General features: G+C 39.2%; 5 protein-coding genes and 1 long non-coding RNA gene across 10 annotated transcripts in view; 1 reads left to right on the top strand and 5 right to left on the bottom strand.

The window, feature by feature from the left end:
- Nucleotides 1–527: 527 nt before the first annotated feature.
- Nucleotides 528–7,377, bottom strand: LOC106323172 (abnormal spindle-like microcephaly-associated protein homolog). Of its 4 annotated transcripts, none has more exons than XM_013761332.1 (21): nucleotides 6,594–7,377; nucleotides 6,047–6,515; nucleotides 5,869–5,954; nucleotides 5,655–5,768; nucleotides 5,377–5,565; nucleotides 5,218–5,283; nucleotides 4,994–5,047; nucleotides 4,742–4,867; nucleotides 4,503–4,619; nucleotides 4,232–4,339; nucleotides 4,026–4,152; nucleotides 3,622–3,762; nucleotides 3,270–3,443; nucleotides 2,908–3,188; nucleotides 2,550–2,732; nucleotides 2,107–2,284; nucleotides 1,785–2,014; nucleotides 1,515–1,704; nucleotides 1,213–1,438; nucleotides 970–1,125; nucleotides 528–839 (listed from the first exon to the last, which is right to left on the bottom strand). In XM_013761332.1, the coding sequence occupies exons 1-21, from the start codon at nucleotides 7,305–7,307 to the stop codon at nucleotides 752–754; spliced, it is 4,017 nt and encodes a 1,338-aa protein (XP_013616786.1). In that variant the 5' UTR covers nucleotides 7,308–7,377; the 3' UTR covers nucleotides 528–751. The 4 variants fall into 4 exon arrangements, with proteins under 4 accessions (XP_013616786.1, XP_013616790.1, XP_013616793.1 ...); XM_013761336.1 differs by having other exon boundaries at nucleotides 1,785–2,011; XM_013761339.1 differs by having other exon boundaries at nucleotides 3,631–3,762.
- A 1,090-nt stretch (nucleotides 7,378–8,467) lies between these two features.
- Nucleotides 8,468–10,474, top strand: LOC106306307 (derlin-2.1). The gene is made up of 6 exons (XM_013742881.1): nucleotides 8,468–8,740; nucleotides 9,280–9,379; nucleotides 9,464–9,678; nucleotides 9,766–9,849; nucleotides 9,940–9,993; nucleotides 10,074–10,474. The coding sequence occupies exons 1-6, from the start codon at nucleotides 8,642–8,644 to the stop codon at nucleotides 10,254–10,256; spliced, it is 735 nt and encodes a 244-aa protein (XP_013598335.1). The 5' UTR covers nucleotides 8,468–8,641; the 3' UTR covers nucleotides 10,257–10,474.
- On the bottom strand, nucleotides 10,438–13,926 carry LOC106306284 (GPN-loop GTPase 1). 2 transcript variants are annotated; one of them, XM_013742849.1, is made up of 7 exons: nucleotides 12,668–12,754; nucleotides 12,207–12,273; nucleotides 11,981–12,101; nucleotides 11,658–11,884; nucleotides 11,278–11,568; nucleotides 10,965–11,170; nucleotides 10,438–10,870 (listed from the first exon to the last, which is right to left on the bottom strand). In XM_013742849.1, the coding sequence occupies exons 2-7, from the start codon at nucleotides 12,237–12,239 to the stop codon at nucleotides 10,609–10,611; spliced, it is 1,140 nt and encodes a 379-aa protein (XP_013598303.1). In that variant the 5' UTR covers nucleotides 12,240–12,273; nucleotides 12,668–12,754; the 3' UTR covers nucleotides 10,438–10,608. The 2 variants fall into 2 exon arrangements, with proteins under 2 accessions (XP_013598303.1, XP_013598311.1); XM_013742857.1 differs by lacking the exons at nucleotides 11,981–12,101; nucleotides 12,207–12,273; nucleotides 12,668–12,754 and adding exons at nucleotides 13,631–13,751; nucleotides 13,860–13,926.
- A 536-nt stretch (nucleotides 13,927–14,462) lies between these two features.
- On the bottom strand, nucleotides 14,463–17,249 carry LOC106306297 (tobamovirus multiplication protein 1-like). Its single transcript, XM_013742869.1, has 11 exons — nucleotides 16,842–17,249; nucleotides 16,391–16,481; nucleotides 16,250–16,302; nucleotides 15,967–16,059; nucleotides 15,816–15,887; nucleotides 15,580–15,652; nucleotides 15,422–15,467; nucleotides 15,256–15,319; nucleotides 15,071–15,124; nucleotides 14,895–14,972; nucleotides 14,463–14,804 (listed from the first exon to the last, which is right to left on the bottom strand). The coding sequence occupies exons 1-11, from the start codon at nucleotides 16,980–16,982 to the stop codon at nucleotides 14,712–14,714; spliced, it is 858 nt and encodes a 285-aa protein (XP_013598323.1). The 5' UTR covers nucleotides 16,983–17,249; the 3' UTR covers nucleotides 14,463–14,711.
- A 5,510-nt stretch (nucleotides 17,250–22,759) lies between these two features.
- On the bottom strand, nucleotides 22,760–23,579 carry LOC106303407. The gene is made up of 4 exons (XR_001262487.1): nucleotides 23,403–23,579; nucleotides 23,130–23,335; nucleotides 22,942–23,026; nucleotides 22,760–22,834 (listed from the first exon to the last, which is right to left on the bottom strand). It is a non-coding gene; the product is annotated as an uncharacterized LOC106303407 (long non-coding RNA).
- A 52-nt stretch (nucleotides 23,580–23,631) lies between these two features.
- Nucleotides 23,632–23,682, bottom strand: part of LOC106330773 — a 2,364-nt gene continuing 2,313 nt past the window's right edge. The window contains exon 5 of the mRNA XM_013769192.1: nucleotides 23,632–23,667. Within this exon, the coding sequence (XP_013624646.1) occupies nucleotides 23,632–23,667 (36 nt within the window). The remainder of the gene's footprint in view (nucleotides 23,668–23,682) is intronic.

Raw genomic sequence — 23,682 nt, 5'->3', positions numbered from 1 at the left:
TGTATTGTGTAATGCTTCTGTCTATTTCTTGTGTGTCCTGCTCGTTGTAACCAGTGTTCAGTTCCACTAATGTCGTTCAATCAAAAGTCTTGAGACTCTTGGTATTGTCATAATCATACATAAGATTTTACACAAACTGGCGAATAAAGAAACTTCACTTCTTTGTAGATATCTTAGAAATCATTTGGAGCATTCTGTTTTCTTTCATGGTTCTGGAATGTGCATTTTATTTATGACAAAATGTAATTTTGCTCTATAATACCATATTTGCTTGCTTTTTTCGCCTTTTTAATGCATTCTTTTTGAATTTTTGGACCATTTAGTTGCTGTCATTAATGCTCTGCTCAAACCTTTCAGATGTCAAACCAAACATGATATGTTTTTTTCTTAGCTTTTACATGATGCTTACATGATACTTATACATTATGCTAACTATGTTCTATCATCCCCCAAAGGATTGGAGACAAAATCTAGCCTGGTTGAGACCAGCTCTGGGTTCAGCCATGAAAAATTACTCTGACTTAACTCAAGAGCTCAGGATTTGGCCACATAAATTTTGTGAATTCAGTTGATGTGTAAGTCGTTCTAACACGAATCAAGAGGCTGTGACAATAGACACAAGAAATGGTGCAGAAGCAGTTTGATTACAGAAAACCTAACAAATTCTAGTTGTGGGAATGCATTGATCAATGCACTTCACACAAAACTAAACACAGAAACACAACAGAGTTTGAAACACAAACTAACAAAGTCATCTGCTGGTTATGAGCTTCATAAGCTCAACAGCCTCCTTTAATCTTCTCTCGCTCTTCTCTTTTCCACTCTGACCCTTAACATTCCTGAAATCACACCAAAATATTAAAACATGTTTGATTCATACTTTCTTATTTGAATGAGTATAAACTGATGTTTCTAGATTAAACATTCAACCAAATGCACACATTAAAACAGGAAAGAAAAAACACTAACCTCTTCTCCATGTTTGCCTTACGAGTTAGCTCCTCAACTAAGGCGTGTAATCGTTTTACCAAAGCAGGAAGCTTTCGAACTGCTTCTACGCCTTTATGGATTTTGCATATCTTTTTCAGAACATCTGATGCTACGAAATATGCTTCTTCTTTGTTCCTGAAAGAAGAGAAAAAAAGAAACATAAGAAATGACAAAGGATTAAATTTCAATCTTAAAGAATAGATTCTTCAAGTAAATGAAGACCTGAGTAGTTCCCAGAATATTGTCTGGATGGATCCTTTCGTGTCTATTAACTCATCTGCCATTTGCGGGTAACGAGCCAGGTGTCTCAAAGTTGAGAGTGCATGTTTTGCAACTTCTTGATCAGGGATGCTTCTGCTTGCCGACCGGATCAGTGTTAGCAACTTGTCTATCGCTCCAGCTGCCACAAGCTCTTCACAGCATTTGTCTGAGTATTTTGTCGCCGAATCTGTAGAGGGAACATGTTCTTATAAGTCTGTCTGTTCACGTTGTTCTGTAAATAAAGGAAGCTGAGGAGCGCTTACCCAGAGTTTCACAAATGTGAAGAATGTTGTGGACCTTTTTCATGCTGAGTAGTTCCGAAAGCGCAGAGAGAAGCTTGTTTATCAAGCGTTTCTTGTCATCTATGTTTGCTGCAGAAGTTTGCATTCTTACTCTCAGATCCAGAACTTGAGCCTTTGCAGCTTTGCGTGTGAGGTAGCCTCTCCAGTGTGACTGACAGGTTCAAGTAATGAAACGTAATTATTAAAGTGAACAAGGACAAAAGATGAAAAGTAGCTTTGGTCATTTCTTACTTGAATCATGACAATGTAACGTCTTTCCATTGAAGTTCTTTGCCTGGCAAATACACCTCGAATATGCTGCTGTATCAAGACTGCTGATTTTCTTCTTACATTCTGTGAATGGAGAAACCTCCACCAACGCTGCAGTTTAATGACGGAATGTAGCTGTGTTGTCATCTCAACGCTGTGTTGTGGAAGTCTGGAAACGCCTTCGTCAAGTTTTGAATTGAGATAAGAAGCTACTGAGAAAATTCAATTTGGATAACCATCTTTATGTTAAAAATTAATATGTAATCAGCTTAAAATTAAGGTACCAGAGAAACTGCTTAATTACCTTGAAGCCTGCTTCGAACAATTTGTCCTCTAACGAGCCGTTGAAGCTCTGTGGCTGCATGCTTGTAGCCATGAAACGACATAATGCAGTTAAATTTTCGGATAGCACTCTGAATGCATATCGTTGATTCTCTCTGAAGATAAAACTTCCTTCTCGCCAGCCAACCACGGCAATATCTCTGCAGTTTGTTGCAGAAAGTTAACAAGTCAGAGACGGGAAGAATTTATAAATATCAAGAGAATTCCCAGTCAAAAAGAAAGGGTAATTCAGACAGGAAGAAGAAATATCAAAGGCAATTAAAAAGAAGTGACAAACAGGAAGAGAAAACTGGATGATGAAACAAATTGGGACAAGCAGAGGGTAACATTATTAACGACCAAATCAACTGAGAACTGAGTTATGGCAGTACATGAGCAAAACCTCTAAGACCTGAGTATACTTACTTGAATGAGTACGGAAGACAACTTGTATTTGCGATTCATTCTACGTGTGTTCCATCCACGAACATAAGATTGGATGGTGATAGAGGAGATAACTTGTTCTTTATAACTTCTCCAGGCTAGCTGAATTTTGAGTGCTGCTTTCAGCTCATGATGAAGATTCCACTGATGCTTCCTTACAGCTCTCTGAATGACCAAAACAGATACTTTGTTTAACAATGAATTTGACATAACTTTCTACAGGTTTTAAGCTGGGACAAGCAGAGGGTAACATAGAGCAGTTGACTTAACGACCAAACCAACTGAGAACTGAGTAATGGACAGTGCATAAGCAAAACACGGAAGAACTGAATATACTTACTTGAATGAGTACGGAACACAATTTGTAATTGATATACATTCTCCGTGTGATCCATCCACGAACATAAGATTGGATAGTGATAGAAGAGATAACTTTGTCTTTATAACTCCTCCAAGCTTGCTGAATTTTGAGTGCTGCTTTCAGCTCATGATGAAGGTTTCGCTGATGCCTCCTTACAGCTTTCTGAATGACCAAAACAGATTTCCTCAACTTGAGAAAGCGACTCCGTTCAACAATGTACTTGACATATCTCGCTACAGGTTTTAAGTTGGCTGATCTTTCTGCAGTGATAACAAAACTTTCAACAGAGAATAACTTGTTGATCTGTCAATTGTAATAAATACTCACAAACAGATAATTACCTGATAACTGTAAAGTAACTTCCTCAACAGTGAATATTTCAAGAACTTTTATATGTTTCACTGACAACCATGTCCGAATAGCAGCTTGTAAGAAGCAGACTTCTTTCAATTTCTTCCTAAACTTGCGGCGTGCATGAAGTCCCCTGAAATTCGATTGTATGACTACTGCTGCTTCTGTAAGAAAGAGGCAAGAGATATGCTATCAAAGATAGATTCAATACTCTATCTACCAAGAAATGAAAAGTAGATAAATAATCACCCAATAAAGTACAATGGTACGATCATAAAAAGGTGATGGATATCGAAAGCAAGTTTATGATATATAAAAAGTTGAGAAGAGTAGACAGAATACTTGAATCACCTCGTTCGAAATCCATAGTGATTTTTCTAGACAAGGAACCCAGCGGGGTACGGCTACTAACTTCTCCAACAGAATTTTGGTAGGCCATTTCCTGCCACCAGGCTTTGATTGCCTGGAAAGTTTTAGTAGCATCTACAAGTAGCATCACACTTTTGACAATCAAGAGAGGGATACGTGTATATTATTTATCACCAAGTATGCTTGCTTCATTCAACCAATTGTAAGAAGCTGAGAACTCAACTAACAACTAGGGTGGCAACTATGAGAAACAAATAAAGGTAACAAAAAGACTGAAAACCACTGATAAGACTTGCAGGCATCTAAATGAACAGGTGCGATTCCTCAATTTTAAGATCATATACTTTATGTTAAGTCAGAAAGAGATGAATGGGAACCTTCTCCGTTTTCTCTGTCCGGTTCCTCATTTCTAACTGCTTTCGAGATGCTGCAATTGATGCGCGAATATCTCTTCTCCTGATCTTGACAGCTAGAGCACAGCAACTTATGAAAGTTCAGTTTCTCCTGCAAAAAGAAGGAATTTTTAAAATAACTTGTCAATGAAAAATCCTAATTTCCATCCAGAAAATTAATAAAGCAATACCATATTCTCCTTGACGATCAGCTTTGATGATAAGAAAGCCAACAGTATAATCACACTTTGGTTGCTAACTACTGCATTATGTTCCAGTAGGTCCCCAATCTGTAGAACCTATAGAGATCAACATTATACGTCAATGGAAGCAGACCATCGATTGCAAAAGAAACAACGGGCGGGAGCCTTACTGTAATTCAGTTTTGATATCTCTAATAATCTACTTTCTTTAGGATAAACTTAGGACGAACCAAGACATTCACAGACTAAATAATATTACCTCAGGAAAACTTCCCAAAAGTGCTGTCAACTTTTGCGACAGAATGAAGTTCTGAACTGCATCATGATAATCGGTATTGGATATCACTGATCGAGGGCCTTGTTGACCACCAGGATCCTGGATGTAAATATTTATTCAGAAAAATGTAACACGATATTTACTTTATAAGATACGTGAAGAGAAATGCCTACGTAAAACTCAATGCACTGAAACTGATTCAAGTTAAGAACATTTCATACCTCTTCGTGAAGACAAGGACAGCAAACTTCTCGCCGAAAATAGTAGTCAAGCAAGAACCATATTCCCTTTCCATCAACCAATGATGCAAAGTTTTCTATCTTGAAGTCATTCTTCTTGGTAATTGACTGAGGAAAGAATAAGGCGTGCATATATTATACATGGTTAGACATACAGAACATAGGCAAAGAAAACACCCACAACTTGGGAGAAAAAAAGTTTTAAGAACAGCATAGTAAGATATAATAAGGTACCTGGATCCAGTTCAAGAGCATTTCCAGAGGAGTAGCCATGATAATTTGATTATTCTGTAAAGAAACCCAAAAAGAATAATTGAAGAGAGAAAAATAATATAACTAGAGAAGTATCACCATTAAAGATCTGTCTGAGAGTCGTCTAGTTGAAACTAATTTTAAATAACTAACATAGCTAGCAATTGGAAAGAACTATAGGAACCAAGATATCAAGTGAGCCTTACCTGTTCCAGCCCCTGGACTTTGTAGATTTCCTCTGTCAAGAGTTTCCCATTGACCAGAAGAGGTAGCTGCCCATTTCACAGAGAATACATAATCATTAACCAATGAAAAACGTGCAGAAAGCCGCCATAAATTGGACAAAAGAAACAAGAGGCACTCACCTGCAAATGTACAAAAATGTTCCATAGCAGTGAAATAGTGAGCTCTCTGTCACCATCTGCAACATCTTCTATAGTTATCATCATTCCTTCGTCATCTTTCAATGGAACACCAGCATCCTTCAGATACTGAAGTGCAACTCTACAGTTGGCCAACTTCTTCTTTCGATTGTCAGATGGAACTACCATTTTCTGTTTAATCAAAAGCCTCATACGATGAAAGTCACTCCTTAAACAAGAAAAAACTGGAAGGTTTTAATTAAAATCAACTTTTGACAAACCGTGAGAATGGATGGATCATGAAAAAGTAGTTGAATGGCTCTGCAGAGCCGCACGCCATCTTGGAGGTCACCAAACAAGTCTCTCACTCTAAATTCATATCCAGCTATAGGAGACTGCAAGAGCCACCCCAATTATTGAAGTGAGCAAACCACATTATATATTAGCAATCTAGATCTAATATAAGACACTGCATTAACTCTTAACTATAATTACCTGCTGATAAGGTATTTTGTACCCTATAATCACTAGATGCGCTAGGAGATTCCCTTCTCCATGCATTACATCAGCGGGCAGGAGTTCTATATTCAAAGCAGAATATGGAATATTAGCCGCTACAAACATGACAAAGGCAAGCAACTGACACACTAAATAGCAAAATATAAGCGCTTACCACTTAGAAGTTGATGGCTAGACTTTATGCTAGATTTCTCTGAAAACAAGAGGGGAGAGCCACCATCTATCCCATCAATCCCATACTTGAGTGAAATACAGCTTTGAGATTTAGCTCTATCTAATATAAGGACAAGCAACATAATCCTCTTCAAAATCACAGTTCCAAGGGCTTCATAGTACCCTGGTCTGTATAAGCCCTCAACCATCTTGTTATAGGCAAAGGCTCTAGCAAGGCCGTCATGGGAGAAAAACTGCTTGTTGACTACCATCTTCAAGAACGCCATTTCTTGATCCGAGTTAACTTCACTGTCAGACAAAAAGGAATCACCGCCGAAGATGATATATAACCCTAGACGAAGCCAAACTTGGTTGTAACACATCAGTGCCTTGACGGCCTTCTCCTTCAGTCCAAAATCAGTTACAAGAGGGCATTGTGGTTTCATCTTTATCCTCCCTTCATCGATATTCTGAAACAAGAACAATGATATTGAAATGAAAATAGCAAAAAGACACAGTCTTTGATACACAAGGAAGGATACTCTTACCTTGGTAACACGGGTCATCACATCGAAAATCTCCTTGCAGCTTCCCAAACTCAACTGAAACTGCATCCTCTGATTCAAATCATCTAAGCTACACACTTCTTTCAAAGACTCCCTCAGCGTTGAATACTTGGAGCCACTCAAGGATGATCCAATATCTGATCCTTTCTCACCACACCAACCTAAAGTCCTCGACTTTTTGGGGCTACGCCACATCGTATCCACACCCACTGATTTACCGCTTCGCAAAGCCTCGCAACTATCTCTCTTCGCATGTCCAACTCTACCAACAGAAACGCTATTCTCTAACGGCTCGCAACCGCAACTCTCAGGGTTTTCAAACAAGAAATTGAGCCACGCGGTGAGTGATTTAGCGAGAGATCTAAGGCTCTTCTCTTTATTCAACTCAGCCTTGCGAGAAGATTGCGATTGCTGAAGCTCGAATGCCCTAAGCCGCCTCGAGGAAGCTGCGGCCTTGGAGCGAGACGCGTGAGAAGGAAGGAGTGAGGGACGGCGGAAGGTGGAGGACATAGATTTGGGAGTTTGCTTAGATGCGGTGAAGAATCGAGGAGGATACGGAGTGTTGCCGAGATTTGATTTGATAAAGGAAGGACGCCGCGGAGTTTTGAAATTGGATATGTCGGTGAAGTGTGATGACGGAGGATTACGCCGAGGAGGCGCTGGAGTGGCGCACGATGGTTCGTTTTCTTCATTCATCGGATCGGAGATTCGTGAGGGTGTGAGAGTGAGAGCGAGTAAGAGAGAGAGACGTCGTTCGAGAGATCTCTAAGAGTTTTTTGAATTTTGAAAATTCGAAAGGCGATGGAATAAATTTAAAACGGTACACACTATCGCAACTGTTCCCAAAATATTGGAAACCGCGCCACTTTACTTTATTCGGTCCCGATACCGTGCCGTTTTGTAGAGTATAAAAAACGGCGGGACGTTGTTTCGCTTTGTAGAGATGCTGGCGTTTGGAGCCTAATAGGCAAGGACGTTCGGGTATCCGTTCGGGTTCGGATCGGGTATTTCAGATTTTTGGGTTTTCGGGTTCATCCTCTGTATTGGTCGGATTTTCGTGCCGGTTCTAATTTGTAATACATTCTAAAACTCATAAAGTAATTATATATCATTCAGATTTGAGTTATATCGGTTAGGTTCAGATATATCTGAAGTAAAAAGTCAAATTTTGAAAGAAAAACATAAAAAAAAATATTTAAATTGAATAAAAATTAATCTAACATACATCAAATTGATAAAATAATAATAAAATTTTAAATCAAGCATAAAAACAAATATCGTTTGAAAAAATATGTATTACCTTATAAATAGAGTAGACTTGTTATTTAAACGACCAAATTTATGAAATATTTATTTGTAACTAATTGAGTATTTAAAATATTTATTTAAATTTTAATACTTATTTTTTCTATATCACATCAACATAAACATTGAATTGAATATTTAAAACGGTTATATAGTCAATAATCTTGAATTTTCCGGATTGTCTGTTCGGGTTTAGGGTTTAGTTAATAACACTTCAGATTCGGATATGTTTTGTACCATCCGTTTGGATATTTTTACATTTCGTATCGGATAATAGGTCAGGTTTTTTGGTTCGGATTCCGGGTTTCAGATTTTAAGCCCAGCCCTGATCGGTACCGACGTATTCTCGTCGAAATTGTGCCGGTTTACTTTATTCGGTAACGAAGTCATGTCGTTTTGCAAAAGATGAAAACGGCGGGACGTTATTTTGCTTCGTAGAGACGCTGGCGTCGGGAGCCTCTTGTGGTTGGTTCGTTTGATACACGCGCTATGTCATTCGTTGAAACTATTATATTTTAAAATGCGGAAAGAATATTTATTATCTAGACAAAGGAAAAAAAGAGAGGCAAATCTCTGAATCATCTTTATATCAGTCGCTTTCGAGAATTCAAAGCTGCTTCAAATTCATTTCAACGTTGAAGTTTCTAGAGATTCGATTAGGTTTTGAATTTAAAGAATCTCTGGGTTCAATTGCTCTTTGTGATCGGGATTGAATTCGATTGGGAATGGCTCAAGCTGTAGAAGAATGGTACAAACAGATGCCGATTATAACCCGGTCGTACTTGACGGCGGCTGTTGTCACCACCGTCGGATGTTCGCTCGAGGTATTGTTTGCTTCCTCTTTCTTCGAGAAACGATTTGATTCCTTGCTTAAGAGAATGTGGATTGACATGGATGTGTTTAGAATTATGTTTTTGAATTGTTAAGAAAAATTGAATCTTTGTTTCTAGTTTCTGTACGTATGTGTTTGTGGATGGTAAAGGTCTTTCTTTTTGGATGTGGGTGTGGCTAATGAGCTCAAGTGTTGTGGTTTCAAGGCTCATGTTGTTCCTTTTTGTGTAGCTCAAGTGTTTTGGTTTCGTGTTTTGGTTTCGTGTCTTATGTTCTGTGGAACGTTTTTGCAGACTATATCTCCTTATGATCGATTTGAATCCTTGCTAAGGGAATGTAGATTGATTGACATGGATGTGTTTAGAATTATGTTTTTGAGTTGTTGGAAAATTGAAGCTTGGTTTCTACTTTCTGTGCGTATGTGTGTGTTTTAGTGGTAAAGGTCTTGTTTTTGAATTTGGGTGTGGCTAATGAGCTCAAGTGTTTTTGTTTCATGGCTTATGTTCTTCTTTTGTGTGGAACATTTTTGCAGATTATATCTCCTTATAACCTATACCTAAACCCTACTCTTGTGGTGAAGCAATACCAGTTCTGGCGCCTCGTTACTAACTTCCTTTATTTCCGGAACATGGGTACCCCTCTCAGATGGATACATTCATTATTACTATCCTGAGATACTTGTGCAGAAATTTACTTGCTTTCTTTTGTTTCTGCAGATTTGGACTTCTTGTTCCATATGTTCTTTCTAGCTAGATACTGCAAACTCCTTGAAGAAAACTCCTTCAGGGGAAAAACTGCTGATTTCCTTTACATGCTTTTATTCGGGGCAACTGTTCTCACCGGTATTGTTCTCATTGGTGGGATGATACCCTACTTGTCTGTCTCTTTCTCCAAAATCATCTTCCTTAGCAACTCTTTGACTTTCATGATGGTAACACATTCTACCTCTCCATACTGCTGCAATTCTTTCCTAATCATTTCTTTGATATTATCCTAACATTTTTCCTCTGTTCTTCAGGTCTATGTATGGAGCAAACAAAATCCTTATATCCACATGAGTTTCCTTGGCCTTTTCACTTTTACAGCAGCGTATTTACCATGGGTGAGTTTGACTTTCTCAATTTTCTTCTTGGAGTTTACCAGCTAGAGAGATATTTTAAATTCTCTCTTTCTGAAAATTCTGACGTTGCAGGTGCTTCTTGGATTCTCTGTTCTTGTTGGTGCAAGTCCCTGGGGGGATTTACTGGTACACACTCTCTCTTTATTCCATTTAGCCTTCCCTTCTTTACACTCATCATTATCCTTAAGCTGGTATCCATTATGCAGGGAATGATAGCAGGTCACGCGTACTACTTCTTGGCGTTTGTGTATCCACGAATGACTGATCGACGACCCTTGAAAACTCCATCTTTCCTCAAGGCCCTATTCGCTGATGAGCCTGTAGTTGTTGCACGGCCAGAAGATGTCAGGTTTGCTCATGCGCCCTTTGATGAAATCCACCAAGACTAAATCTCGATCGTCCACAGTTCAAGTGTGTTCAGATAGTGTTAAGAGGGCTGATGATGTACTCATTCATCGACTCTTCATCTATATAATATGGAAGTTTTATTAGTTTTTTTTCCTCCATGTCTGACTTACATATGTGTGGTTTACCTCATTGTGCATATATGAAGGCAAATTGTGTATAAAGTCTCCCAACATTCTAGTTTATAATAGTCATTAGATCATTAGACAATGTCTCACAAAGAGAATCAATTCCATGGTTTTAACTACACAACAGGGGAAAACAAGGCAAGGACACAAACAAAACCAGTTGAAGCAACTTGATAAAGTCTGAAAGATTTGGTTTTAAAGTTTTAACTTATACGTAGAAACGATTCATCTCTTCATCTTCCTCATCCTCATCAATGGCATCATCACTGTCTTCTTCAATCTTAAAGTCCTCATCATCCTCCTCCTCTACCATCATCTTCTCCGCTGCATCTTTATCTTTCAAACCAGTGTTTAAAACCACAGTCCCTCCCTGAGAACTCTCCATATCCTTTCTTAGTTTCTCCATTTCCTTTTCCCTTCGCTCTTCTTCCAACTGCTCCTTCTCCGCCTTTCTCTTGTCAAGATCAGCCCTGAAGAAAGAAAGAAAACACCAATCATAAGCATGGAACCTGGAGACAGATCTTGCAAAGAAGGTCTATATAGAAGAGATAGGTGTGTCAATACTTGTAAGTTTCCATGTATTCATCAGCACTTGCTTCAATGGCTTTAAAGAAGTCATCCATTCCAGCACCAGTGATTGCAGAAACACCAACAGATCTTATATTCCGGTAAAACTCGTAGAGTGAGAGGGAGAGGCTGTTAGCTAAGGTCGATGTGTACGAGTTATCAGATTGTATTGCTGCTTGAAACACCTCAAAATCTTCCATCCACTGCATAAAACCCATATCAATACCAAAGGATTAAGAGAATAGTACAAGAAACAAAGAATAATGATCGGTGATGATCAATAGATTCAACACTAATAGACAGAGATAACCTCTAAAGCAAACTTGTGATCTGCCACATCAGTTTTGTTGAAAGCCAGGACAAGAGGAAGCCGGGTCTTGTAGAGGATACTACAAGCGTAGAGCATGTTGCTCATAAAAGTGATTGGGCTAGTGGAACGTGGAGTATCAACCACATAGGTGACAACAGTTGGGAAGGTTGAGGCAAACGCTTCAGTGATTATAGCACCAGAAGCAGACCATGTAAAGATTTCAATCTGACCAGGAGTATCCACAAGGACATAGTCAAGCTGGTCTGCACGTTTCTCTATCACAGAGACAACCTACAACAAGTGGCAAACAAGCACATTACGATCAAGAAAAGAGAAAAAGAGAGAATCATATCCCTTATACTGCTTCAGTGCATATTTACCTCGTCGAATTTAGTAGCAAACAAGTTGAGAGAAGTCATGATTCCACCATTAGGCCCCAAATTATACTGTTTCATAACTTCCTTGTACTTGACAGTGTCCCTTATGTCGATGTTGGCACCGAATGGTAGAGACATAACAGCAGGGTCAAGGTTCAACACATAGCCACGCTTGTTTGCATCAAAGGTATGGCAGACCAAACGATGAAGGAAACTGGTTTTTCCACTGCCTAGGAATAACACAAGTAAAACTCACATCAGACTATTGATGATATCCCTCAACACTAAAACCTATAACATCATGAGTCTTAAAGAATACTACATACCAGCCATTCCAACAACAATGATAATGACAGGCTTCTTCTTGAAATTGGAGGAAGAGCTCGCAGCACTAACACGAAGCTTGTCCAATGAGTCAACCAGCTTGTGACTCTCTTCCACAATGTTCTTTGCAAGACAAAAGAAAACAAGAATAGCTTCATTATTCTTGCAGTAACTTAGGCTAGTATTATAAGACAATGTAACTAATAAACCATTGAAATTCACTATTACCTCATCAGCAGACGAGTCCATGGGATGATCCATCAGTGACAAATTGATTTTCTTGTAAGATTATTAACTGCCAATAAATCCCAAATACAAGCATGTTCAGTTTCTTCCTCATCCGACAAATGTTTTTTATACAGAAAGCTTATGTCACAGACAGCTAAGAGCAAAGACGAAGCAAGAGGTGACTTATGGGTCAGAAACCTAGTACCACTCTATAAACATCACACTTTCAAGTTCAAAGTTTCGTCTACGACAAATAGTTCATGCTCAACATAATTCCAGAAACAGAAACATGAACTTGAAAGGTTATATATATATATTTTTTTTTTGTTATCAACTGAAACTGCTGATGATTCCATAACCAAAGGAATTCAACACAAGCGTGATTTAGCCTGCGAATTTACAAGAACGGAACTCTAGAAAGAATAAAAAAAGACAGAAGACGGAGACGAGAGAGAGTAGACCTCAACGCGGAGCAAAACGAAGTTAGGTCTTTTGATTTCTCACTCTCTAAATCGCATAGACATTTTCTTATGTTTATAGGGAAGAATAACAAAGATATGGCCTTAATTGATCGGCCCAAGGCCCGTTACGTTATTTAACCGTCCTACTCTATTCGTTGTACTATGTTTAGAACAGTGTATCATGGTACCAAGTACATGTGTAAAAAAAAAAAAAAAAAAAAAAAAAAAAAAGGTAAACAACTGGTTATTATTTTCAACCAAAGATAACATAACGTAACAATCAAACATCCGCCAGCGAATCTTAAAACTTCTTTTCATGACTGAATCTTTACTCTCTCTTGCAACATCATCGTGTGATAGCTTCAGACAAAAAAAAAAAAAGTCTACTGGATCGGATGGTATTGAGCTGATACTCTCTTTGGAGGTAGCTTACGCAAAATGAAGAGGACTAGTGCCGATGGAAGTACTTCTACCACCTGCGTATTATTATGTTTTTCCCAGTTAGCGAAGAACCCAGAAACAGAGATTACTGAGAGAGAGAATTAATGACAGTCTTAGTTACTTACCATATAGTAGATTAAGTTCATAACAGGGTGATCAAGCACATCCAGCGTTAAATCCCTGTCAAATGATGACACACCCACCTGAATCGTGGTGCAAGAAAGAAACATTTTTAAAAACACTCATCATCATAACTGATGATAAAGATTTCATTCTTTAGATTATATATCTCAGAGCTTACCACTATGCATCTTATGAGGAAGCAGGTGAAGCATATGGCTGTCACAGATCCAACCTGCAATTTAATACCATCTAAATTACAAAGGCTAATCTCGATGACTTGATGGTCTTTCCACTGCCTACGCATAACATAAGAAGAAGAAAAAAGCTCACATGCGACTATTGATGATATCCCACAAACACTAAAACCTATAACATTGAGGATTCAAGAACACTACTTACCAGCCATTCCAACAACAATGATAATGACAGGCTTCTTCTTGAAATTGGAGGAAGAGCTCGCAGCACTGACACTAAGCTTGTCCAATGAGTCAACCAGCTTATGACTCTCTTCCACAATGTTCTTTGCAAGACATAAAACAGCAATAACTTCTGTAAATAACTTAGGCTAGTGTTATAACACAATGTAACCTATAAACCATTGAATGTATAAGCAGACAAACACTATTACCTCTTCAGCAGACGAGTCCATGGGATGGTCCATCAGTGACAAATTGATTTTCTTGTAAGATTATTAACTGCCAAATACAAGCATGTTCAGTTTCCTCCTCATCTGATAAAATATTTCTACACAGAAAGCTTGGCTAAAGCAAAGAAGACGAAGCTAGCTGCAGAGAATTTTCACAAACCTACTCTATAAACACCACACATTCAAGTTCAAGTTTAGTCTAATTCATGCTTAACATAATTCCACAAAACGAGAAACAAAAATATGAAGGTTTTTTTTTTTTTTTTGTTATGAATTGAAACTGCTGATGATTCGATAACCAAAGTGATTCAAGAAAGTGATTCAAGACAAGCGTGACACACTGGTTTAGTATCGCAGCCTGCGAATTCATACGAAAGTTTCGTCCTTTTTACAAGTTTACTAAACTCACAGAAAAGAGAAATGAAGACGAGAGAGAATCAACGACCTCGACGCGGAGCAAAACAAAGTTTAGGTCTTTCGATTTCTGTTTGTTTGTCACTGTAAATCATTTATTTAAATAAATAATAAAACAGAGACATGGCCTTTGATTAATTCGGCCGTTTAGTTATTTAACAGCCCATTCGATACCCAATGCTCTATTCGGTTTAATATGATTGAAGAACAGTGTATCATCTGAGATTTGACAATAAACCAAAAAAAAAAAAGTAAACAATTGGTTATTATTTCCAACCAAACATAATAGAACGATCGAACATCCGCCAGCGAATCTTATAACTTCTTTGTCCTGGCCATATTTTCTTAACTGAATCTTTACAATCTCTTGCAACATCATCAGACTCACCGTGTGATGGCTTCAGGTTAAAAAAAAAAAGTTTACTGGATCGGATGGTATTGAGCTGATACTCTCTTTGGAGGTAGCTTACGCAAAATGAAGAGTACTAGTGCCGATGGAAGTACTTCTACCACCTGCGTATTATTATATTTTTCCCAGTTAGCGAAGAAACCATAAACAGAGATTACTGAGATAGAGAATTAATGACGGTCTTAGTTACTTACCATATAGTAGATTAAGTTCAGAACAGGGTGATCAAGCACATCCAGCGTTAAATCCCTGTCAAATGCTGACACACCCACCTGAATCGTTGTGCAAGAAAGAAACATTTTTAAAAACACTCATCATCATAACTGATGATAAAGATTTCATTCTTTAGATTATATATCTCAGAGCTTACCACTATGCATCTTATGAGGAAGCAGGTGAAGCATATGGCTGTCACAGAGCCAACCTGCAATTTAATACCATCTAAATTACAAAGGCTAATCTCGATGAAACGCAGCGAATTTGAAGGAGGTCAATAATGTTTTGTGTCGAAGTTTCAATGGAACTAAGACAACGATGCACATACACAATGACTACCTCATGGAGCTTCTTCCTTCTCCCTTTTGACTCAATGGGGAACCTTCTTAGCATAATAAACAATCTATATACCGGAAAAAAAAACAGATGAGAAAAAACAACCCCATTAAAGAACTTCCAAACACTTTGATTACGAAACAAGCAGAAATACACAAGAAACACATACCTTCCTCCATACAGCAAGAAGCCTAACGCAGCAATGAAAGACACAACTAGAAGAGCATGAAAAAATATCCAAAAAGTTAGTACAGACTACAGAGCTCAGAAAGAGAGTACTGAAGATTGGGGCTTAGCAGACTTGCTTCACCAGACAAGGAACCTAACCTGCCATAAATATCTTTCCAACTAGCTCCACAGTGCTGTTATCATTTACCCAGATGCATACCCAGATTACAACCTGATATAGACATCAATCACATGTCAAGCATATTAGTCTTTTGATTCACCTAAAAATTTCTACAAAAGTGAGAAAGGTTCACACAGATTCTTTCTAGCAAAGTACAACTACAAAATTACAAGACAAGGACGAGAGAAAAAAACAATAGGAATTAGACATGAACCTGAGCCAAATATACAGCAGCATTGACTGAGAAATAAGTTATCCGCAACTTATCAGTTGGTAAGCTTCTCGCCTGCTCATTGGTGGAAAGAACATGTATATTTAGAATTTGTTTGGTTGGTTAAAAAGAGACATTCTATATAGGTACTTGCCTGGTGATATATCTCTGCCCAGAACAGAACGAGCAGTGTGTATGCAGAGAAAAAGAGGAGGCCCGGAAGATCCAATAATATCCAGCAAAGAGCCTGCATTACCTCAAGTCAACAACAACGTTAGATACTTAAAAAGATGTAGTATGCTAACTCGAGCAGAGATATAAAATGCACAGAAACATGTTATCATATTTGTATCTCAAAGTGAATTTGCACTAAAGAAAAAACAAACCAACGCATGCGATTAATGTCACCAGAACATCACTCGAGCAGACTATCTCACCTTGGGATGCACGAGAAAGACTTGATGGTGAAATCCAAATAGAACCGCACGAACTGCACAAAGAAAAAAGAAAAAATCAAAGCTATAAGGCAAACACACACAATCCTCTCGTTTGTCAATGGGAACATAAAAGATCAGCACCTCCATTGACGACAAAGTTCATAAGATGAAAGACCTTCTGAGTGGTCCAGCCATATTCAGGCACTCTCATTTGGATCCTCACCAATTGAACCTTCCAACCACAAGTTACACAACACAATTCAAACAAAGTCAAAAACTGCAACACATCCACAATCTACCGGAACACAAAGACAGTGTAGAGCTTTCTCAACCATTCAGCATTACTAACTTCGGTAACTTAAACAGAAAACGATGTTTCATCAAATCAATCAAACAAACACAATAACAAAGAAAGACTGCCACCAGATTATATATTCCAAGCCATCTTTTTTTTTTTTTTAAACCAAAGAGGAAAGAGAGTTCAATCACGTAACACATTTGACCTAGACACCCCTCAAATCAAACGTATTTGTTAGAAAGAGGATAACTTTAAGTGGTGAAAAGAGAGAGAGAGAGAGAGAGAGAATCGTACAAGAGCGATGGCTGAGACAAGAGCGTAAGCTCCACAGAGAGAGAAGAAGATCCCATCTTGCCACTGAGTTGACTCGTTAACCTCCTCCCACCAATTCTCCATCCCCGTCGCGAAGATTCGCGCCATCTCCACAGGCATCATCACGCTCCTCTGCTATCTTTTCAGGGTGGGGATGGATTACACACTTCGGATTCGACAATCCAGAGAAAGGTACGATTTTTCGATTGAAATCGAGAAACCCTAATCAGCTCTTTGAGAATCGAGCAAAATGGGGGTGATTTGTTTGAATATCTGCAAACCCACAGGTCAGATGGCAGAGAGAGAGAGATGAAATGAGAATGAAGATCCAACGGTTGGAAACGTTTTGATCTTTTTCGATACTGTGTAGGTTGCCTGTAGCTTCTAGCTTGTTCCTTCACACGTCCTATTACTATTTTATGACTTTTATAACCGATATTTAAAATAAAATATGTAATTTCTAACCTCAAAATACAAAAAACACATTTTTTACAAAGTAAGTACAATTTTTTTTTTATAAATGGTTCTTTGGTTTGAACAAAAAAAAAAGTTCTTTGGTTTATTTTGTGTTGATTTTTTCTGTATAGTTTTGGGATTTTCCCAATTAATACGATAGGGGTTTTAGTCATTGGGTTTACTTTAGTTTTTTCTTGAATGTTGAATGATAAGATAAAGTTCACCTTTTTTCCTATTTTGCATTAGGAATTGTTGAATCTTATATCTATATATTTATTACTAAGAAATGTTAACACAAGACAAGTTTCAACTATCAGTTAAAAGGGGATTATATGCTAACTACTTCGAGTGAAATTCAAATTTAAACATGTACTATGATATTAAAAAGCATATTCTGATAAAAGAGATGTAATGAGAAGAGTCAAACAATGAGTTTACCTATTTACTTCCATAAAAATCATGTTACATGCATATTTAAAATTTAGCTGAATAAGTTAAAACTTTCAGTGTGATAAAAAGTTATAAAAGAGGAACAATTAAAAGTTTAAAATATTATAAATGCAAAACATTTTTTTGTAACATTACAAATACAAAATATTTACTTATAAATACATATATATATATATATATATATATATATATATATATATATATTAGATAGATGTGCAGGCCTGATTTTGATTTATTTGGGGTATGCCATCGTGACAAATATGTCCACATGCCATATTAAGATAAGAGTTGGTTACCATATGAGACACATTGTGTCTTTGGATTACATAGAGGGACACATCTTGCTTTGTAGACACAATATCTTAGTCGAAGAAGAATAATGGACATTGTTGCCCCTGATTAAGAGAGACCGAACTTTCTATCTGGTTATGGAACCGGTTTGCAAGCTGTAAGACCGGGGTGCTAGCTGTCTGTCTGTCTTATCCACCCAAAAGCGGGGAAGAAATTCTCACCGTAGGATAAAAGAAAAAGCAAGTTTGATCCTACGGTTAGATTTGAAAGTAGGTTTTGCCAAGGACGTGGATAAAATGCTGGTGTGTTTGTCGTTGGGGAGCAAGAAAGAGCGACGTTCTTCTGGGGATTTGCAATAGAGAGGAACGTAGGTTAATATATTTTTTTGTCTATGATTGTTGGTGAATGTTTTGTAAAATCGGATCTTGTATTCAATCGAATGTGTTCTTGGGCGTGGTGCAGGTGCTATGGAGGACCAGTGCATGGTGATGTGTGGCGACTGGGTTTGTGGGGATGGATGCAAGTGGGAATTTGTGGTCGACAAAAGGCAGATGGCACGGCTTGTACCGATTTCCGACTCTATTTCACTGAAAGAACTTCAAGAGAGTGTTTTGCGGGAGTTTGGTAAGGAGGAGAAGCTTTGGGAACCTGTTCTTAGTTACTGGACGCCAACAAGCTTCGAGTTAGCGACGGGGATTCGAACGCCTCCTGTGCAGCTTACAAGTGATGGAGCTATCAAGTACTTTGTTCAGCACATGAAGGTGAAGGGGGCTATGAATCTGTTTGTTAGGTTCGAGAGGAACGTGACGTTTTCTGAGAAGGACAATGTTGACGACTCGGGGATGGGTTTTGTAACTCTGGTTGCATTTGGACCAAAGAGTTCTTCAAAGTTAGGCTCTGGGACTTCGAACGGAGGATATGTATCGACGGGTGCTTCTAAATCTAACATTATTGACTTGCAAGATGTGGAGTTTCTGAGTGAAGTGGAGAGAGTTGAGGAGGTAATTAAAGGCGGTAGCGAGGGTGGAAAAGGAGAAGCTTTAAGCCAGAGTAGTGTTGGGGAGGAAGAAACTGTGGTGGAAGAAGTGGACGAGCTAGACGTGAGACCTCGAGGTTATGACGAAGATTTCTGGAGCCCACTACTGAAAACTGACTACAAAGGTTCGAATGCTGTTAATGTCATCTACAATGAGGAGGAGATTGTTGCTGGTTTGACAAAGAGTAGTGGTCCACGGCGTTACACTTGCACCACCAATGACGCGTTTGACCATGTTGTTGAAGTCGGCGGTAGTAGCAGTGGTGTAAACTTGCCAAAAGATGAGGACTTTGGCAAACAGAACCCATGGCTGCATGGCGTGGATGAGGGTGTTGGTGTGGACAGGCAGAGGAGGTCGTCCACAAGGAAGCTAGATCAAGTTGATGATGAAGAGTTTGATATCCCTCCTCTGTTTGATGATACTAGCTATGCCGCAGCAGAGATTTCGGACATGGATTTAGATGAGAGAGATGGGAGGATACATGTTGGGAAGGTTTTTGGCAACAAAGAAGATTGTCAGATATCGTTGGCGATATATGCAATCAAAAACCAATTCCATTTCAAACAAACGAGAACAAAGGTTGATTCTTTTGTTGTGGAATGTCCAGATGAACACTGTGACTGAAGAGTTACAGCTCATGAGATCAGGGGGTGTGGTTATTATGAGATAAGGAAAGCTCAACTTGATCATAGTTGTCCCATCGAGTCAAGGCAGGGGTATAAGAGCAAAGCTACTTCGCGGGTTATTGCGGCAGTTTACAAAGCTAAGTTTGGGGAACCTGGTAAAGGACCAGTGCCTGTGGAATTACAGAGGCTAGTGCTGGAGGATCTTCGAGTGACTGCATCGTACATGAAGTGCTATAGGGCGAAAGAGAAAGCTATCATGGACATTCGTGGATCAGAAGAAGACTCCTACTTGAAGCTGCCAGAGTATTTTCACATGTTAAAACTTGCAAATCCTGGCACGGTTGCTGATCTGGAGACTGAGGTGGATGAGGATGGAGATGAGCGATTTCTTTATCTGTTCCTTGCGTTCGGGGCGTCCATAGATGGGTTTAAAAAGCTGTGTCGTGTGCTGGTGATAGATGGTACACACTTAGGAGGGAAGTACAAGGGGGTGTTGTTGACTGCAAGTGGACAAGATGCAAACTTTCAGATCTTTCCTCTTGCTTATGCTATTGTGGACAGTGAAGATACGGAAGCGTGGACATGGTTTCTACAAAAGGTTGAGCGTATATTGGCTGATTCCCCAAGTCTTGCCATTATATCTGATCGTGCAACATCAATTTCTAATGCTGTGAAACGTGTCTATCCATCTGCTCAACATGGGGCGTGCATTGTCCACTTAGCAAGGAACGTTAACTCCCGCTACTCGAGCAAGAACTTGGCGAAGATGGTGACTGCTGCTGCAACTGCATACAGACAACGGGACTACAGGGAGCTGTACGCTAAGGTCAGAGCAACTAACAGTGCATGCGGACTTTATTTGGGGAATATCGGTGTGGCTCATTGGTCGCGGTCGAACTTTGCGGGTGAGCGCTATAATATCATGACTAGCAATATAGCTGAGCAGCTTAACAACGCTTTGAGGGAAGGGAGGACGTCACCAATAATGGAGTTGGTAATATTCATTCAAAGGATGATGACAAGGTGGTTCTGTGCAAGGAGAAAGAAAGCAGAGAAGCATAGGGGGGTTGTTAGCGTGGAAGTTGATAAAGAGATGACCTCTAATATGGCAACAATGAAGGGTAGTAAAGTGAACTCTGTCTCGAATTGGACTTGTGAAATTGTGGGAAAATTTGGAGGAAAGGAGCGTGTGATGCTTGCTGAGAAGCAATGTAGCTGCAAGTATTTTTGATAAAATAAAAATACCTTGTGGCCATGCTATGATAGCTGCTGACAGTTTGGGAGTGACTTATGAAACATTGGTGGGTCACTGGTACAAGACTTCGACTTGGAGGGAGACATATGGTGGGATAATTAATCCAGAGGGAGATCCTAGGGATGTTGATGTTCCGGAACACGTTAAGAATATGGTGTTAATGCCGCCCTTGACGACGAGGCCAGCTGGGCGTCGTAGGAAGAACAGGATTCCTTCAACTGGTGAATTTCCGGTAAGTACATGCATAGTTCTTTAGATCATTGAATGTGTGGGATTGTAGAATCTTGTAGTACTTGAAATTTTTTGATTTGTGTTTCAGGTTGCGAAGAAGACAAAACTGGTTCCAAATAAGTGTGGGAGGTGTCGCTGTGAAGGGCACAACAGGACCCGTTGCACAAACCCAATATAGAGATTGAGGCAGTGGGAGGGAGTTTTTGTTCGAAGTCATTACTTGGCTAGCACATTATCATATGAATAAGTTTTTGAATAAGAAACGAACTTGATCATGTAATGTTATGAGTCGTTTTGTGACATTTGAGTTGGAGAAGTATTATGGTTTGAGTTGTTTAGTGGTAAATACTATAACTTTGCTATTGTATTTGAGAGGATAATTGTATTTGCATTGATTAAGGTTTATTTGGTATTCCTGGTGTGGTTATGTAGCTCTTTTGCAAGCTGATTTACTATAAGAGTAATTGTGAATCTGTACATGCACTCGTATGTCTTAAGTATTAGATGTGGATAATGGATAATACTTGTGTTCGATATATATAGTGTACATGCACGGAGGTGTGAACGTAATTGCAAGCTGATTAGCTTAAGGTGTGATTAAGTAGTAGATGTGGACAATGGCTAGGACAATGCTCGATGTATAACGTGTACATGAATGGAGGTGTGGACGTAATGTGTGATTAAGTAGTAGATGTGGACAATGGCTAGGACTTGTGTTCGATGTATAACGTGTACATGAATGGAGGTGTGGACGTGAAATCGTTTGGTAATTGTACAAAGATGTAGGCTAAGGCAAAATGGAAAGGAAAGCAGTTGTAGGAAAGTCATAAACATAATATGGAGATAATATGTTACATAACGATTGTCTAGAAGCAAAACACCAAGAAACAGAAGAAGTTGCATAGACCAAGACACATAAGTTGCATAAACCATAAGTTTAGTTTCAGACAACACTAATAGAGACATGACGAAATGAAATTTTGATCAAGGAAAAGTAGGAACGTGGTAAGAAGGTAGGACGATGGTTTTGTAGACATCCATGGCGTACTGTTTGCGTAGATCATCAACGGTCCCGTCAGTAATTCCTGACATGTGGGGAAGAGGATCACCGTGAGAGTGTAGCTCCATAAACTTGATGCTGACTGGACCACAATCACCCGACCGCTCATTTATGTAGCTTCCGGTGATCCTTTCCCAATGAAAAGGCTTCAGTCTACGGAACTGAGTCTGCTGTGGTTTAGCAACCTTCTTGACGAGGTAGGGCAGTGAAGTGAGGATGGGGTCCATGAGCTTCTGAACTTTGTTATCTCCATACAACGTTGGGAGTGGGTCTAGGATCTCAACATATCCCATATCGAGATTTATAGCTAGTCCCACCCAGTGACGATCCTCCCAGATCATAGGAGTGTATATCGTAAACACATCTTCCATCCATTTCTTCCCTGGCTGAAGCACCAACTCAGTCAGACGGGTGTCCCATTTGAATCGGTCTTTCCTTGCCAATATCTTGAACCCCTTGAAGACCTCCTGAATCCCGGATGCTAGATACGGTGTTGTGAAAGCAAGCTTCTCTCGATCAAGCAGCTCTCTGTGCCTTCCAGCAAGCATGTACATCAAAATTTCCATATGCTGGACCATAACGTCACATGTTATTCAACAGAATATGAGAAAGGGCCAAAGTAATCATAAAGAGAAACAGAAAAAGCAAAGGAGCTTAAAAGGGGACTCGAACTTACAAATGTGGTGACCCATTTCTGCGGCTGAGCTATTTCCAGTATGAATCTGTTGGAGAAGTCAAATTGGGACGGAGTAATGTGGAATCTGTGATAGTGTTAGAACATGAATTAAGAGTTGTTGAAAGAATGAAAATGTTAAAAAAATCAAAAATGTTGCATGCGATGAAGGTTTGGATCAAGGTACGTACGCTTGCGTATTTGTTGTGAGAGTCGCGTGGAAGAGGTCCCACTGTTGCTGCGGAAGCGGAGCGATGAGGGCTAGTGCTGGAATTGAAGGGCATTTGAAGAGTTCTTCTGCAAGCTTGCATTCTTCATCTGATGGCGGATGTCTTGGGGTTGGCTTTACAGGGCTGGAGTCGCTAAGTTCAACAACTTCCTCGTCAGATAGGTTTTCCTGCACTCAAGAAATGAAGGCAGTTAGGGGAGTGGTGGGAAGAAAAGTAAGGAAAAAAAAACAGTACCTGACTCTTTTACACGTTTAAGGTTGGGAGGGAGGTTCGTTTTGATGTAGCGGTAGCAACGAATGCATTGACAGATGAGGCATGTTCAGCAAATCCGCTACTCTTAGTTGGAGACGTATCGGGTGTGATGGGGTTTAGTGGGGGTTTAGGAGTAGCTCGGTGGGTTGATGTGTCGTATCTAGGATTATTCAGTGACGGGGGGGGGTCAGGACTGATGGGCTCGAAGATTTCAAAACCTTGTAATCGAAGTTGGTGGTAATGAGGGCTGGTAGGATGGTCA

Source organism: Brassica oleracea, chromosome C1, assembly GCF_000695525.1.
Source record: "Brassica oleracea var. oleracea cultivar TO1000 chromosome C1, BOL, whole genome shotgun sequence".
NCBI classification, from domain to species: Eukaryota; Viridiplantae; Streptophyta; class Magnoliopsida; order Brassicales; family Brassicaceae; genus Brassica; species Brassica oleracea.
This window is presented reverse-complemented; position numbering and strand designations above follow the sequence as displayed.